The 15736-nt window shown below is 45.3% G+C and overlaps 1 protein-coding gene across 1 annotated transcript; it reads right to left on the bottom strand.

Annotated features, from left to right (window-relative positions):
- Positions 1-3534: 3534 nt before the first annotated feature.
- LOC118590732 (U2 small nuclear ribonucleoprotein auxiliary factor 35 kDa subunit-related protein 2-like) lies at positions 3535-4965 on the bottom strand. The gene has a single exon (XM_036198501.1). It carries the CDS (start codon positions 4963-4965, stop codon positions 3535-3537), a length of 1431 nt encoding a protein of 476 aa, XP_036054394.1.
- Between the last annotated feature and the right edge of the window lie 10771 nt (positions 4966-15736).

Genomic DNA, 15736 nt, shown 5'->3' on the forward strand with positions numbered 1-15736 from the left:
GTGATGTGTGTGTCTAATGTCAGAGAACACCCAGGGGAATTAGGGGATCCCTACAGTAGATTGCTAAGATTATCTGGGACTGTAGATTCACATGCTCCTATTATGGGAAACAAGACAGATCGGTGTGAGGAAAGACCTTTAAAGCAAAGGCAAGGCCTGTTAGGCACATGTAAGTCATGTCTTTCTATGGATTACCACTGTCTGCAATCTCCTCATTTGTCTACAGTGCGGAGGGGAGACAGTTTTACAGGCTGATATTTTGTTTTGTAAAGGTTAAAGGTGAAATGTCTTTTTAAAAAATTAAATATGTATATTTCTATTTTTAAAATTAAGACACAATAACATCATCTCCCCCTTCTCTTTCCTCTCTCCCATTCATTCCTTGTACCTTACCTTGCTTCCTCTAAGATTCATGGCCTCTTTTTCTTTAATTATATATATGTATATATATATATATATATACATATATATATATATATATATATATATATAAATGCATAGATAAATAAATAAATACAACTGTTTAGTCTGTTTAGTGTTCTTGTACGTATATGCTCTCAGGAAAGACGACTTGGAATTGGATAACCAGTTTGGGGGCTTATCCCTGGGGACAACTAATTCTTCCTCACTCAGCAGTCATTAGTTCCCTGTAGTTCTTTGCTTAGAGGTGGGGCCCCACGAGATATCCCTCCTCTATGATAGCATGTCTGTCGGAACATGGTCCAAGAACGAAGTCATGTGAGGAAAATTCTGAGTGCTTGTGAGAAAATTCCAAGAAAATAAGACAAGAATCTTGTGACCGGAGTTTCTTCAAAACATGGAACTGTTCTTGGAGTGTGTTTTCATGCTCCTCCCAGGAGTAGCAGGTAAAAACAAGTTCACTTCAGATTATTCAGTACTTGTTTTTTAATCAAGAACTTACAACACATTTATTTTCAATTAATAAATATCGCTTTTAAACCCTTGATGCAGCTGCCTTTTATACACTTTCTGATTTAGCAACTCGGATTTCTCCAGATAATCAATGATAGTCAAATGATGAATCCTCACCTCCTATGTGTGAGGAACAAACTAATTAATATCTGCTGACTGTGCTGCCTAATGTAAGCAACAAGTCAAACTTGCAGTTACAGTACTAGTATAGTTATGGGGCCTTCTGCTACTGCAGACAGAAATTGTTGCATTCTAAGCCTGAGATATTTAAGACCAAGGGAAGGATTCTCAGCAAATTAAGCTGAAACAGACATTTGTAGGTTTAAAGGGCTTTTGTGAATGCAGCTGTTCACTGAGAAGCCTGGGAGCTTCTATCAGTAATGTGGAGTTGAATCGTTAGTAGTTTATCACAGACACACACAGGCATCCATACATTATAGTAAATGTAAGCTTAAAGTCACTATCAGGGTAATGACCCAGGCAGAGGTTTTCTAAACTCGCCTGCACTCCAGACTGGCCAATAACATTTGAGGGGAAAGTCATCACTTGTTCAGTTGCTTTGGACCCATGAAGATGGATTTTCCTTTCTTTTCCATCATGATCTAAATATTCAGCTTTAGGACTGGGGATGGACCTCAGTGGTAGCACCCCTACCAACTACGTTTGAAGCCCCAGCATCACACATACAAAACAATTTTTACATAATCTTGGCTGAAGTTTGAACAGTATTTTAAAAATACCAAATTTACTTAAAACTATTTAGCATTAATGAACCCAGTGAATCTAGAAATCCATCATTTTTAGTACGAAGTAGGCATTTAGAATTGAAACAAACTGCATTTTGTTAAACTTTTTCAATATTTTGTGCCTGTTTTTTTTTTGTTTGTTTTTTTTTCTAAAATGAGGCAGGGTCTCCTTCTAGCCCTGGCTGGCATCAGCCTCCCAAGTGCAGGGATTACTGGCATAAGCCACCACACAAGACTTGTATGCATCTTTAATGAATTCTCAAATGTCAGATGCCTAAATACCAGGTGACAATGAATGTCAAGGTCCAGAGCAGGACAGTGAAAGTCTGTTCGAGGAGAGCATCTCGGGAGAGCTGGGGATAATATACATGATCCTACATTCAGTTCTCTTTGCTGGTCACTCTTCAGTGATTGTTATACCAGGACCGTTTCAACAGTGCATGGAGTCCATAGTGACTAATTTTCTGGGAAATGACAAAATGCCTCCATATAAAGAACTGTCACGACACACTCTTCAAATAAGATATACACCACGACAGCCCCAGGTGAAGGAGGGGCTGTAGATATGGGGAAAGAGGAGTCTGGAAATGGTTACTTCAACACTTTGAAACAGGAAATAAGTTTGAGAGCAAAAAAAAAAAAAAAAGTTCAGCTTTTACATATAGAAAAAAAATGTTTTAAAAGAACAACAAAAATTGGCCATTAAGTAGAAAAAATAGGGATAATAAAAACATGCACTTAAATACCTAAACTTGCCAAACTGGTAAAGATCAAGATAACTTTTGTGCTGTGGGAGCTGTAAGGTGACTTTGTCTGTTGTCTTCCTGGAAGGCAATTGAGATTGCTTTCCTTTCTTTTCTTTTTTTGGTTTTTCGAGACAGGGTTTCTCTATGTAACTTTGCGCCTTTCCTGGAACTCACTCTGTAGCCCAGGCTGGCCTCGAACTCACAGAGATCCGCCTGCCTCTGCCTCTGGAGTGCTGGGATTAAAGGCATGTGCCACTACCGCCCGGCGGGATTGCTTTCTTGATATAGTTTATTCTAGGAAATTGATCAAAATGTGTGGAATCGTTAAGGAAACCTAAGAGGGTCATCTTTAAAAATCCAACATCAGGGATGCCATCAAATGAACATAGATGTGTTCTCTATGTTGTGAGTAAAAATAAGAATTATGGGACTAAAGAGTGAGGATTGTTGAAAAGAGACAACTGAGGGAAAACAGTAAAGCCCTATGTGACTTTTGAGTTACAGAAAGTGTGTTGGCCTGGAGAGGTGGTTCAGTGGTTAAGAGCACTTCTAGAGGACCTGGGTTTGATTCTCAGCACCCAAAGGGTAGCTCACAACCATCTATAACTCCAGTCCAGGGGATCTGACACCACCTTCTGGTCTCCATGGGCACTAGGCACACCAGTGGTGCATACAAATACATGCAGGCAAAACACCCATATGCCTAAAGCAAAAATGAAGGGTATGGACACTTAACAGGAATGAAGGCGGGCTGTCAAGACGGCTCGGAGGGTAAAGATACTTGGTGTGAAAGCCTAATGACCTCAGTTCTATCCCTGGATTTCACTGTGTAACTGACTCCTGAAAACTGTTCTTTGACCTCCATACTTGTGATATACACACACACTCTCTCTCACACACACACACACACGGAAAGAGAGAGATTGAGAGATACAGAAAACAAAACCAAAGAACCCCTGATGCTCTCAAAGTTACAAGTAATTTCATATTATTATATATACAATTTATCAAAAGGTATGATTTACATAATAGTGTTTGACTAGTCTTGTTGAACTATACAGGTGAGTAGCTGCCGTAAAAAGACAGACTGATATTTAAAACAACCAAGTTTATTTAGATTTGGGACTCTGGGTGGTTTTGTCTCTACTACCTGATTCCCTCCTGCCATGACTCCTGGACCTTGAGGAGCTCCGGCTCTGGCTTCGGCTCCTGCTCCTGCGACTCCTCCGGCTCTTGCTCCAGGGGCCTGGACTGTGATCCCTTCTCCTTCCTCTGCTCAGCGACCTGCGCCTCTCACGACTTTTCCTCGCGTGTTTGTGAGACTTCTTCCCCCTGTGATTACTGCTGCTCTTCCTGTCGGACTCGCCGTTCCTCTTGGAGGAGAGGTCTGGACTCAGGCTCCTTCGTCTTGACCCGCCGTAGTGTTCGTCATAGCGGCTGGTCCTTTCCCTCCTCTCTAAAGTCTTACCGAGGGAGGAGCCAGCCCAATCTGGAGACAGGTAGATGTCTCTATTAGCTTCCCTAAATTCATTGTTGGGATTTCTGAACACGTGGAGAAAGTTGCAGTGTTTTCCTCTTGGGCACTGCTGTACCTCAAACAAGCCACAGATTGCCATTTTCCACCGGGTCACCGGGCAGAATTCGCATTGGAGCTGTCGTCCTGCGTACCACCGTCCATTAAAAAGAGAAAAGGCTGCTTGACAGTCTTCTTCCGCCCGGTACTGAACGTACACATTGCCCCTCAGATGAGGTTCCAAGTTGCAGCTGACCTTAAACTGAATCACTTTCCCCACCTTCTTGAACTCGGGCAGGACATCGTGGTAGAAGTCTAGGAACTGCTGGTAGGTCTCCTCGTCACTGTATTCCAGGCTGGAATCAGGGTCATAGTCATCCCTCCTGCACTGCTCCATTCCAAACGTTGTAAACATGCTCTTAAGAAGCAGGGTGGGACTGGATGCGGGGAAGTTGTGCTTCCGTGAACACCTCTCGCCAAATCTGCAAGCCCCGGTTTTGCTGTAGAACGGGCAGGTGGCTCGATCTTTCTCCAGCACCCTGACACCCGCGGGCGGCTCTGGGTTCTGCCAGGGGCCTCCGTTTTGCACCTCGCTTTCCGCCCGATCCAGCATCTTGCGCACGGCTTCCTCCCGGTCCCTCTTCTCCTGCTGCCTCTGCTCCTCTTCCTCGCGCTCTCTTCTCTGCAGCTCTTCCCACTCTGCCTTTAGCCTTCTCTCCTGCTCTTCCTTCCGCTTCCGAGCTGCCTCCTCTCTCTCCTTCTTCGCCCTGAATTCCTCCTGTGCCTTCTCTTCCCTCAGTAACCATTCTTGGTGTAATTTTTGCCTCTCCTGCTCCATCAGCCTTTCTTCTTCTAATCGCCTCTCCTCGGCCCAAGCATCCTCTTCCTCCTCTCTCTGCGACAGCTCGGCGTCTCTCAACCGAGCGAGCTCCTGCCTCCGCTTCCTCCGTCTCTCCTTCTTCAGGGCAGCCTTGTACTTCCTGCGGCTCATCGCCTCTGGACGCGCGGTCCGCCCGGACGCCGCCATGTTGCCGCCTTCTCGGCTCCCACGGCAAGGTGCGGGCGGAAGTGGTCCTCAGAGGGCGGGCTCTGTCGTCCACTCAGCGCCGCCAGCGGGCGGAAGGAGGGCGGCACCCGGCCAGAGCTGCCTTCCTCCCCGAAGCCGCCTCCCGAGCTCTCCCCAACCCTTCTAGACGCAAGAAATGATTTTGAAGTGTTAGGGAGAGATTCATAGAATAAAAACATTGGAAATAAGGGCCGGGCGGTGGTGGCGCATGCCTTTAATCCCAGCACTCGGGAGGCAGAGGCAGGCGGATCTCTGTGAGTTCGAGGCCAGCCTGGGCTACCAAGTGAGTTCCAGCAAAGGCGCAAAGCTACACAGGGAAACCCTGTCTCAAAAAAACAAAAAACAAACAACAGCAACAAAAAAATTGGAAATAGTCTAAATGCCCCCAAATAAGGAAACTTTTCCGTCACTTAAGTATCTCCCCCCCCCCCCCCCCCCAGTCTCCTGCATGTCCACTCTACTCCGTGTTATTTCTCAATCAGGTGTGGCTGATGTCAGGATGAGGATAATGTCATTTGCTGTACTCTCTTTGGAATATTCTCCCCTCCAATATCTTCCGTTTGTTAATGCTACCTTGTATTAGTTAATTTTCTGTGCCTGTGAAGAGACACCATGATTAAAGCAACATACAAAAGAAAGCATTTAGGGTTGGGGATTTAGCTCAGTGGTAGAGCGCTTGCCTAGCAAGCACAAGGCCCTGGGTTCGATCCTCAGCTCAAAAAAAAAAAAAAAAAAAAAAAGAAGCATTTAATTGGGGTCTTATTTACATTTTTCCTAGGGTGAGCTCCTGACCATCTCGGCAGGGAGCATGGCAGCAGGCAGGCATGGCCCTGGAGCCACAGCTGAGAGCTTACATCTTATCTGCCAGTTGGAGGTAGGGTGCAAGACTGGACCTTGAAGCCTGATCCTAATTAGTCTTAACAATAAAAACCTGGCATTAGATATCGAGGGTGAAAGCTGAAAGATCAGAGAAGCAGAGCAACCAGCCACCAGAAATTTCTTACCTCTACGAAATCTCAGAGGAACAGGGCACCCTGTCTCTATGAATCCTCAGATTGAATGGACCCGATGTCCTGTCTCTACCTCCCTAGTGCTTGGATTAAAGGCGTGTGTTCCACCACTGCCTGGCCTCTATGGTTAGCTAGTGGCTAGCTCTGCCCTTTGCCAGGCAAGCTTTATTTGTCAGAACACAAACAAAATACCACACTACAGGACTTGGCATGGGCTTTTGAAATCTCCAAGTCCACCCCTAGTAAGTAACAGACTTTCTCCAACACAGCCACACCTTCTAATCCTTCCCAAACATTTCTACTAACTGAGGCTAAAGCATTCAAACATAAGAGCCTCTGGGGCCATTTTCCTTCAAACCACCACAAGCTCTCCCAGGTTTTTATTCAAACATCACTTCTACAGTGACTCCTTTACAAAACCACGCCTCTTGGCTGTGCCTCTTTCTTTGCCTTCATTTTTCTTCCTGATTTTTAGCACTAACATTCTATGAAGGACCTCAATTTCAAGGCAATCTGTCTATCAAGTTCATCATCGCCCAGTAGCCTTGAAAAAGGTTTTAAATTTTAAAGTTCAATTAAGTGCTACATTTCATGGAACTGCGAGTTATTTTCATGTTTCTAAAAATAAGACAGAAAGAAGGACTTTTGAGTCAAATCAGATTTAAAAGGGTATACTCAGAGGCTGCCTAGATGGCTCATTGGGTAGAGGAGCTTGTTGCCAAGCCTGGTGACCTAAGTTCAATCCCCAGGACTTGCCAAAAAGTTCTGATACCTACTACACTTTTAGGGGACCTGATTATCAGTGAAATTTCTAGGTTAGGCAAGTGAGTTCTTATGCTACCTCAGCCTCAAAGGCAGCCCTGCATTCTGCCTCTCATAAATTCAGTCAACAGCAAGTGATCTACTAAGAAGTCTGGTCTCTAGAAGGGACCATTCTTCTATATCCCCTCAGGTTTTGCCAGGGAGGGCAGTATGTGAAAGAAGACGTATCCAGGGGGCAGGATAGAAGTATTCTACTTCCTTGCCACGAGGAGAACTTCCCACGCCCCCTGCTTTGGGGTGATGGCTGCTGCTCACTGGCTTTTCTTTCCTTTGCTAGGTGATTTTAGTTCAGGTTGCTCTTATTTTCCTTCCTCATTTGTATCTGTTGAGGGATGGGTTGCATTTGAGGGATGAGTTGCATGGATTATTCATGCATAGGTTGTATACTTATGAAGTAAAAAGACTTGAAATTGAAATGGTATGGCCTTGGGCTGGATGAAATAATGTCATGACATTTGGTTGTTCCTCTTTCAAAACTTGTAAATACAATGATTGTGCCGTAATGAGCGGCTTGGTTTGGCACTAAAAGTAGAAGGCATGCTGAATGGCTAAGGGATGGGACATGGCAGACCTAGCATTTCTCTGCAATGTCCTGTTTATTTTATCTTTATGGATATAGGTGTTCTATTAGGGTTCTCTAGAGTAATAGAACTCATAGAATTAATTTTTCTATGTATTATTTAGAGGGAATTTATTAGAATGACTTACAGGCTGTGGTCCAACTAATCCTACAATGGTGACCTATGAATGAAAGGCCCAAGAATCCAGTAGTTGTTCAGTCCAGCTGGTCTTCAGTATATGCCAGAATCCTGAAGAAGTAGGCTCTAATGCAGTGAAGGAGTGGACTTGCTAGCAAGTTGAAAACAATCAGACAAAGATCAAAATCTTCCTTCTTTCACGTTCTCATATATGCTTCTAGCAGAAGTCAAGGCTCAGATTAAAGGTGGGTCTTCCCAACCCCAAAAGATCTGGATTAAAAGTATGTCTTCCCATCCCAAAGATCCAGATCCAGATCCAGGAGTGGGTCTTTCAAATTAAGCAAAAACCCGTCACAGGTGTGCTCTATTTTGGGGTTTCAGTTAATTCCAGACATCGTCAAACTGACAACCAAGAACAGCACCACAGGTGTTCTGCCTTCAGGTGTATCTGTGCACCATTTGTTTGCAGTGCTGACGAAGGCCAGAAGAGGGTTGTGTGTCATCCTGTGGGAGGTACTAAGAGTCAACCTGGGTCCTCTGGAAAAGCAGCCAACGCTCTTACTGCTGATTACAACCCCTAAAAATCTCTTGTGTTGGAGAAATGTCCCTCACCTACTGTCTGATACTAGGTATTAATGAAAATGTCTGTTCCGTATCTTGGGGCCCATCTGAGATTGGAAGCTTGGATTCTTCATTCACTAGCCACAACTTAGGATGAGATAGTCCAAATTCTCAGTGGTTTCCTCTGCTGGAGCTAAATTTTTCTCATTCTTCTAATTCTATGATGCTGAAAGTACTTGGAGTTAGGTAACTAACAGTCACCTTTCTAGTCACTCTGTCCAAACACAAGAAGTGTTTCAAGGGAGGGAAGATTGATTTTGGTTCATGATTTGACTGTGCAGTTCAACATGTCAGGGAAGGTGTGTAAGCAGGATAGCTCCTGTCCCTGGTGGCAGGGATGAAAGGCACTCAGATATCATCTGATAAGGAGGCCATGGGAGATGAATGCTGGTGTTCATCTGGTTTTTTCCTTTTCCCCTTTATTCAATCTGGGCTCCCAGCACATGGGATGGTGCCACCTGCATAGGTCTTGGGTTCTATTTCCTCTCTGGAAATGCCCTCACAAACACACCCAGAGGTGTGAGCTCCTAGGGGATTCTAAATCCAGTCAAGTGGATGATGAAGGTTAATGATGACACCGGCCACAAAAGAAGGAATGGGGCCAGCATACAGATGTAAACAAATTACTTTTAAAAGATGAACACTAAGCAAATGGAGATGCATAGAGCATCAGCCCACCTGTCCCAGCAGTTTCTAAGTGGCTCTAGGTCTGGTAGTGGCTGTGAGGAAGGTAACTGTCTCCTTTGTGCTGTCTGTCTATGCTGCACAACAAACCCTGTCTTGCTGAGTGTTCAGTCAGACTTCGGGTACTTACACAGAAGGGTCCCGGCCCTTCTGTTGTCCCTGCCCAGAAGCTCTCTCCTGCCATTCACTCATCTATGATGGATCCTGTTAGCTCCCATCAACTCTGGTGTCTGAAGATGATGTATCTTTCTAACTTCACTTTTCTGGACATCTTCTCCAAGCTTTAATGTTGTTCACAACTTTTGTTCTCTTTGATTATTATTTTTTTTTGAGAGACACTCTTCTTTTTTGTTGTTCCTGCTTTTATAATCTCTTGTCTTAGTTTCCAAGTCAGTGCACATCTCTAAAATGGTTAGCTCCAGAGGTGTGAGCTCGGCTCTCTTGTAGTTTGACTTTACCAACAAATCTTGGGTCTTGTATCTTGGGTGACTTCCTTCTCCTTCTGTTACTGCCCATACATTGATTTCCTCAAGACTTTCTTGCTTAGCGTAGACTCTCCTGATCTATAATCCACTGTATCCTTTGGACAGCCTTCATCCATCACACCTCCAAATCATCATCTTCCAAACTCTCTTCTACTGTTCCAGGCACAGTGAATGACTGTATGTGAGCATTTTTTGTTTGTTTGTTTGTTTTAAAGAAATCTGAGTGCCGTTGTTGACTTTTTCTTTACCGTCTTGTCAAATTCTGTCAGCGATTCACATATTTTTCTTAAATTCTGTAACTACACATTTATCCCTACCCTGTTGCCTTAGTTTGGTCCAGGACTCTCTGAGCTATGCATTGTGTGAGTACTACTTCCCAGATCTCACACTGGATGGTTTCAGGGTGATTTTGGCATGATTTAGGCTCAGAATGTCTCACTAGTGAGAAACTCTTTTCTCCTCGATGCAGATGAGAGAATACAGCTTTTCCACTATGGATCTCATTGTTCACCACGCCCTTCCACCTTCACCTTTTACCTGGATTCTTTCTATGCTTTCGCCTTGCTGAGTATTTGAACTTTGCCAAATTGCCACAAGTTCTGCAGTATATTTACTTTGAAGTTGTTAAGTCTGAAGCCTAGGATTAAAGTCTACCCTCCATCCCCCAGCATGACTTATTACCTTTCCTGAATCTAATCATTGTGACTTATACTTACCCATGTTAGAGCAGGAACACACCATGTTGACATATCCTTTCTAAAAATCTCTTCTGTCTTTGTACCTAACTATGAAGAGGTTTTGATTTATTTTGTTTTTGACAGTCTCATGTAGCTGAGGCTAGTTTTCAACTCCTGATTCTCCCACATTGACCTCCTGAGTTCTAGAATTACAGGTTTGTGCCACCATGCCTGATAGATGTGTGAATTTCTTATTTTCAGGTTTTTGTTTGTTTGTTTTATAAAATTTGGGTTTTACAGATGAGGAGTAGATTGGGGGGGATGGAAGGAGAGGAGGGAGGGGAAAATGTGGTCAGGATGTAAAATAAGCAAATAAATAAAACATAAACATTAGTTTTATTTTTAATTTTAACTTTAGATTATGTGTATGGTGCTTTGCCTGCATGTATGTTTGTACATTATGTGTATGCCTGGTGGCCACAGAGGCTGGAAGAAGCCATTCAGTCCCCTGGAAATGCAGTTACAGACTGTTGTGAACTGCCATGTGAGTACTGGGGATTGAACCCAGATCTTCTGGAAGAGTGCTCTTAACAGCTGAGCCATCTCTGCAGCCCAGATGTGAGTTTCTTGACAGAAGAGACTTAAGTTACTTTGCTGTGTATTACCAGACCATCACTGTCTTAGTTGGGGCTTCTACTGTTGTGATAAACACCGTGCTTGCTAGTTTTATGTCAACATGCCACAAACTATAGTCATTTGAGGGGAAGGAACCTCAGTTGAAAAAATGCTTCCATAGGATGGGGCTGTAGGTAAGCTGGTAGGGCATTTTCTTAACCAGTAATTGATGTGGGAGGGCCCAGTCCATTGTGGGCAATGCTATTCCTGGATAGTGGTCCTGGGTTCTATAAGAAAGCAGGCTGGGCAAACACAGGAAGCAAACCAGTAAGCAGCACCCCTCCATGGCCTCTGAATCAACTTCTGCCTCCAGGTTCCTGCCTTGTTTGAATTCCTGCCTTGGTTTCCCTCAATGGACTGTGATCAGAAGATATAAACCAAATAAACCCTTCGTCCTCAGGTTGCTTTTGATCATGGTGCTTCATTACAACAAGAATAACCCTAAGACAAACACCATGACCAAAAGCAACCTGGGAAGGAGAGGGTTTGTTTCACTTTGCGGATTGCAGTCCACCATCAAGGGAAGTCGCAACCGGAACTCAAGGCAGAAACCCAGAAGCAGAAACTGAAGCAGAGGTCATGGAGGAATGCTGCTTTCCAGTTTGCTCCCCATGGCATGCTGAGCCTGTCTTTTTTCCCTCCTCCTTCCCCTCCTCTTCGTCTGAAAATTTATTGCAATACTCCAACAGCATATTACTTTTCCCTTTTTAAGAGCCCGCTTTCTTATATACCCTAGGACCACCTTCCTGAGAGAACATTCACAGTGGGCTGTGCCTTCCCACACCAACCACTAAGAAAATGCTCTACAGCCTTGCCTATAGGCCAGTCTTATAGAGAGATTTTCTCAATCGAGAGTCCCTCTTCCCAAATGGCTCTAACTTGTGTAGGTTGATATAAAACTAGCCAGAGCATTCACCTCATAGATACTAAACGTTCACTAGTGTTCAGAAAGTTGCATTGTCTTGTCCTCTAAGCATGGCATGGCTATTGCTCTCTTGAAAGTGGAGATGTGATTGTATCAGGGGACCCTCACAAGATTAGGGCTAACAACAATCCCTCATGGTGGGGAAGGAGGGCTTAGGTGTATGTGAGGCAGAGTACACGGACACACAAGTATCTTAGGAGGTGGGTCATGAAGCCTCTCTTATCCTCAAGGATATGTAAGCAGTTAGCAGTTGCTGGTGTGGTGGGGAGGTTTTCTTCAGTGGTGTAACTGACCACAAGTTTCCCATGCTCCTGCAGGAACCTCTTCATCCATGATCCCGTAAGTAACCCCAACTAAACTCATTGGTTGACCAAGTGGGATGAGTGGATGAGTGGAGTAATTTCTTTTATCTGTCTCTCGCGAGCAGATGCTTCTTCATGACTCTCCAGAAAAAGCCAGTGCAATGAACAATGAAGGGAGAAACTTTCTGCATCTGTCAGGTGCCTGTCAACCACTCCAGCTATATCTGTCCAGAGGGAGGAAGGGAGGAGAAAATGTTATTTGTTGATTGCCAGTCATCCACTCAGAATTTGCTGGGCATCTTTCATGGTCAGTTACTATGCTAGGTGCCTTTACACCATTAGGCTACTCAGTTAAGGCAGTATCATTCTTGGGGAAGCATTATTTTCATTTAAAAACCTGTTTATATTTTAACTGTGTTCATTTTTTCAGTGCTGTGACAAGTACTGAGAAAGGAACTGGAAAAAAAGAAGAGAGAGTTCTTCTAGGCCACAGTGTAAGAGCTTTCGCGGTCCATAGCTGGCTGGCTCCCGTGCCGTGGGCCCGTGCTGTGGCAGGCTATCATGGTGGCAAGAGCGTGTGGAAAACGTTCAAGTCCTCACTTGGTTCCAAAAGAATAAAGAGAGGGAAAAGGAGGGGCCAGAGAGACTAAATTAATCTTTCTTGGACATTCCCCCAATCTTCTTCCTCCACCTTCTAACTTTCCCACCACTTCCCAATAATGCCGTCAAATTATGAATTCACTAATGGATTAACCCACTGATGAAATCAGAGACCTTGTGATCCAGACACAAAGCTCCACCTCTGAATACTGATTCATTGAGTTCCAACCCTTCAACACAGGAGTCTTTTGAGGGTGCATTTTCTTTCTTCTTCTTTTTTTAAAACTTCTTTATCAACTCTTTGGGAGTTTCACATCATGTTTCACACCTTCTCACCTCCCTGTCCCCCAGTATCCTCTCCTTACCTCTGCCATGCCCTCCCCAAAGAAAACAAAACAAAGCAAGCAAGCAAACAAAAGCAAAAACAAAAAACCCCAAAACCAAACAAGAACAACAACAGAAAAACCTCTTTGCTTCTCCTTCTTTCCTGCCTCTCCATCACCCCTTCATTCCTCCTGGTGGCACTGGAGGCTTCAGTGGACCATAGAGTATACCCCATTGTCCTATCAGCTTTACTGGCAAATGTTCTTTGCAATGAGTCGCTGGTCTGGTTCAAGGCCTCTGGTTTCTGTACACCATCCTCGCTGGATCCTCACTAGAACTCCTCTGGGATATCCTGTGGTCACCCTGACTCTTGGAGATCTTGTGGGTATCGGTCCACAGGACCAGTCCCTTCGCGAGCTCCAGCAGGTCCTAGATAGGGGAGATGCTAGGGTGGGTTAACCCAAGGCCCAGCCATGGGCCTGGGTAGTAGCCAAGCTGGTTAGTGGGAGCCACTAGGGTCACCGGCCTGGGGTGAGGTGGTGGAGTCAGCTCCCCTACATGCATGCCCTCAGGGTCAGTTCACCCATGCCTGTGGTGAGGGGTGGGGGACATCTTTCTGGAGTGCAGGGGCCAGCTTTCTTGATGTAGTGTTCAGTGAGAGGCAAGGCCAGCTTTTCCAGGGCCAGTGAAGGGCGAGGCTGACTCAGCATGGCCCTCCGATTTCATCTTGCATGGTTCCTAAGGCTTCCTGAGGTGACACAGGCCACAGACATCAACACAGTCCCCAGCTACAGCATGGCTGGTGGACCTAAACACAGCCTCCGGAGGTGGCCCAGCCCACTGGAATCAGCCTGGCACTCGACAGCAGCAGGAGCCTGGATATTAACAGAGACCCTGGCTACTGTGGGACCAAAGACCCGGACACAGCCCTTGGCAGCAGCCTGACCTGGACATCACCCATGGTGACAAGCAGGCCTCCACCATCTACCCCACTCCTCACCATCTTCATTTCTTCCTTTCTGTATCTTTCCACAGTGCACAACCTTTCCGCTTCTCTCTCCCCCATTTCTCCACCATATATTTCCTTATCATAATAAGGCCCACATGCCACACGCCGCAAAGGGCGAGCCCATGGCTGTCTTCCTGCCAGCCGGGGCCTTGAGGACCCGAACTGACTAGCTAGACCCCGTCTGAGCAGACCTGAGGTGTATTTTCACATCCAAGTCATACTGGCATTACAGATCTTAAAGCTAAGGAACCCGAGTTTTTGCTGACTTTTAAAATTCAGGTGATGTAATTTTAATAGCCACACTGCTTCCTGTTACACATATTTCTCTGATTTATTTTTTCTAATTTCTGTCTTTTTTTTTTTTTTCAAATAGTATGTCCTGTTCAGGACAGTTGTTCAGGAGCATTTGGTCTCCACTTCTAGAGATAGTCTTGAAATAATTGTACATAGCACAAAAAGCACACAGCTGACAGTGAAGCAAACAGACTGAGAGGCCGATAGTTGGCTGGAGATTGCCCTCATTAGTAAAGCCATTTCCTCTCTTCTCAAAACCGCTCTTGCGGCTGCACGTGTCCCAAGGCACTGGGGTGACTCTGGAAGGGGAAGGGGCCTTTCTTTGTTTCTGAACATTTCCCTTCACACAGCTTATCTTGGTGGTTCACAGAGCAGTCTGTGAACTACTTGACACTAACAGTCTATATGGAAAGGAATGCTAACTTCCTATTCTCTTGTGTTCACTCCCTTTCTCTTTCCCTTTATCATTCTGTTCCATCCCATCCTATCATCCCATCCCATTTCATCATCCCATCCCATGCCATCCCATGCCATGCCATCCCATCCTATCTTATCATCCCATCCCATTTCATCATCCCATCCCATGCCATCCCATGCCATCCCATCCCATCCCCCATCCCATCCCATCCCATCCCATCCCCCATCCCATCCCATCCCCCATCCCATCCCATCCCATCTCCCATCCCATCTCATCCCATCTCCCATCCCATCCCTCATCCCATCCCATCCCATCCCATCCCATCCCATCCCATCCCATCTCCCATCCCATCCCATCCCATCCCATCCCATCCCATCCCATCCCATCCTCCCATCATCCCATCCCATCCCATCCCATCCCATCCCATCCCATCCCATCCCATCCCATCTCCCATCCCATCTCATCCCATTTCCCATCCCATCTCATCCCATCCCATCCCATCTCCCATCCCATCTCTCATCCCATCCCATCCCCCATCCCATCCCCCATCCCATCTCCCATCCCATACCATCCTCTTCTGTTCCATACTGTTCTGTTCTGTTCTGAGGTAAGGCTTCTCTATGTAGTCCAAGTTGACCTTAACCTCTTCATCTTCCTGCTTTGTCTTCTGGAGCAATAGGAGAGTGTGTGCCACGATTCTGGCCCCTTCTAGATTTTAAACCCCTAGGAATAAATTTCTTTTTCTTTTTTTTTTGAGCTGAGGATCGAACCCAGGGCCCCTCCCTCCAGGCTTCAGAGTCCAGGAGCCCTAACCCGTGGTGCTCCTGAGCCGGACTCATTCTTAGAGGTTTGAGTCTTTTCATTTGTGGATCACAAGGCCAGGCTGGGTCACAGCTCCCAAAGGATCAAGCCGTGACAGAGAAAGGACCTGTCCTTAACCTCGCAGGGGGCTCCTTGTGACCCCCACCTTGTCTCTGTCCTGGAGAGGTGGGTGGAAGTTTTTCATAACAGGTTTAGACTGTAACAACTTTCCCCAAAATGTCTGACCCAACAGCCTGTGTGCAATTTGTACCAATTCCGAGGACAGTTTTACAGCACCTTCACTAAGTATTGCTATTTGAGGACAAATACTCTTTCAGAATCCTCTGTGGGTGTTTAAGAAGAAAGAGGATTTTTAAAGCAGGAGTA

The sequence above is a fragment of the Onychomys torridus genome, chromosome 9, assembly GCF_903995425.1.
Source record: "Onychomys torridus chromosome 9, mOncTor1.1, whole genome shotgun sequence".
Classification (NCBI taxonomy): Eukaryota; Metazoa; Chordata; class Mammalia; order Rodentia; family Cricetidae; genus Onychomys; species Onychomys torridus.

What these genes read in the sequence shown, in the direction of transcription:
- LOC118590732 (XM_036198501.1), bottom strand. Translation starts at nt 4,965, where the DNA reads ATGGCGGCGTCCGGGCGGACCGCGCGTCCAGAGGCGATGAGCCGCAGG.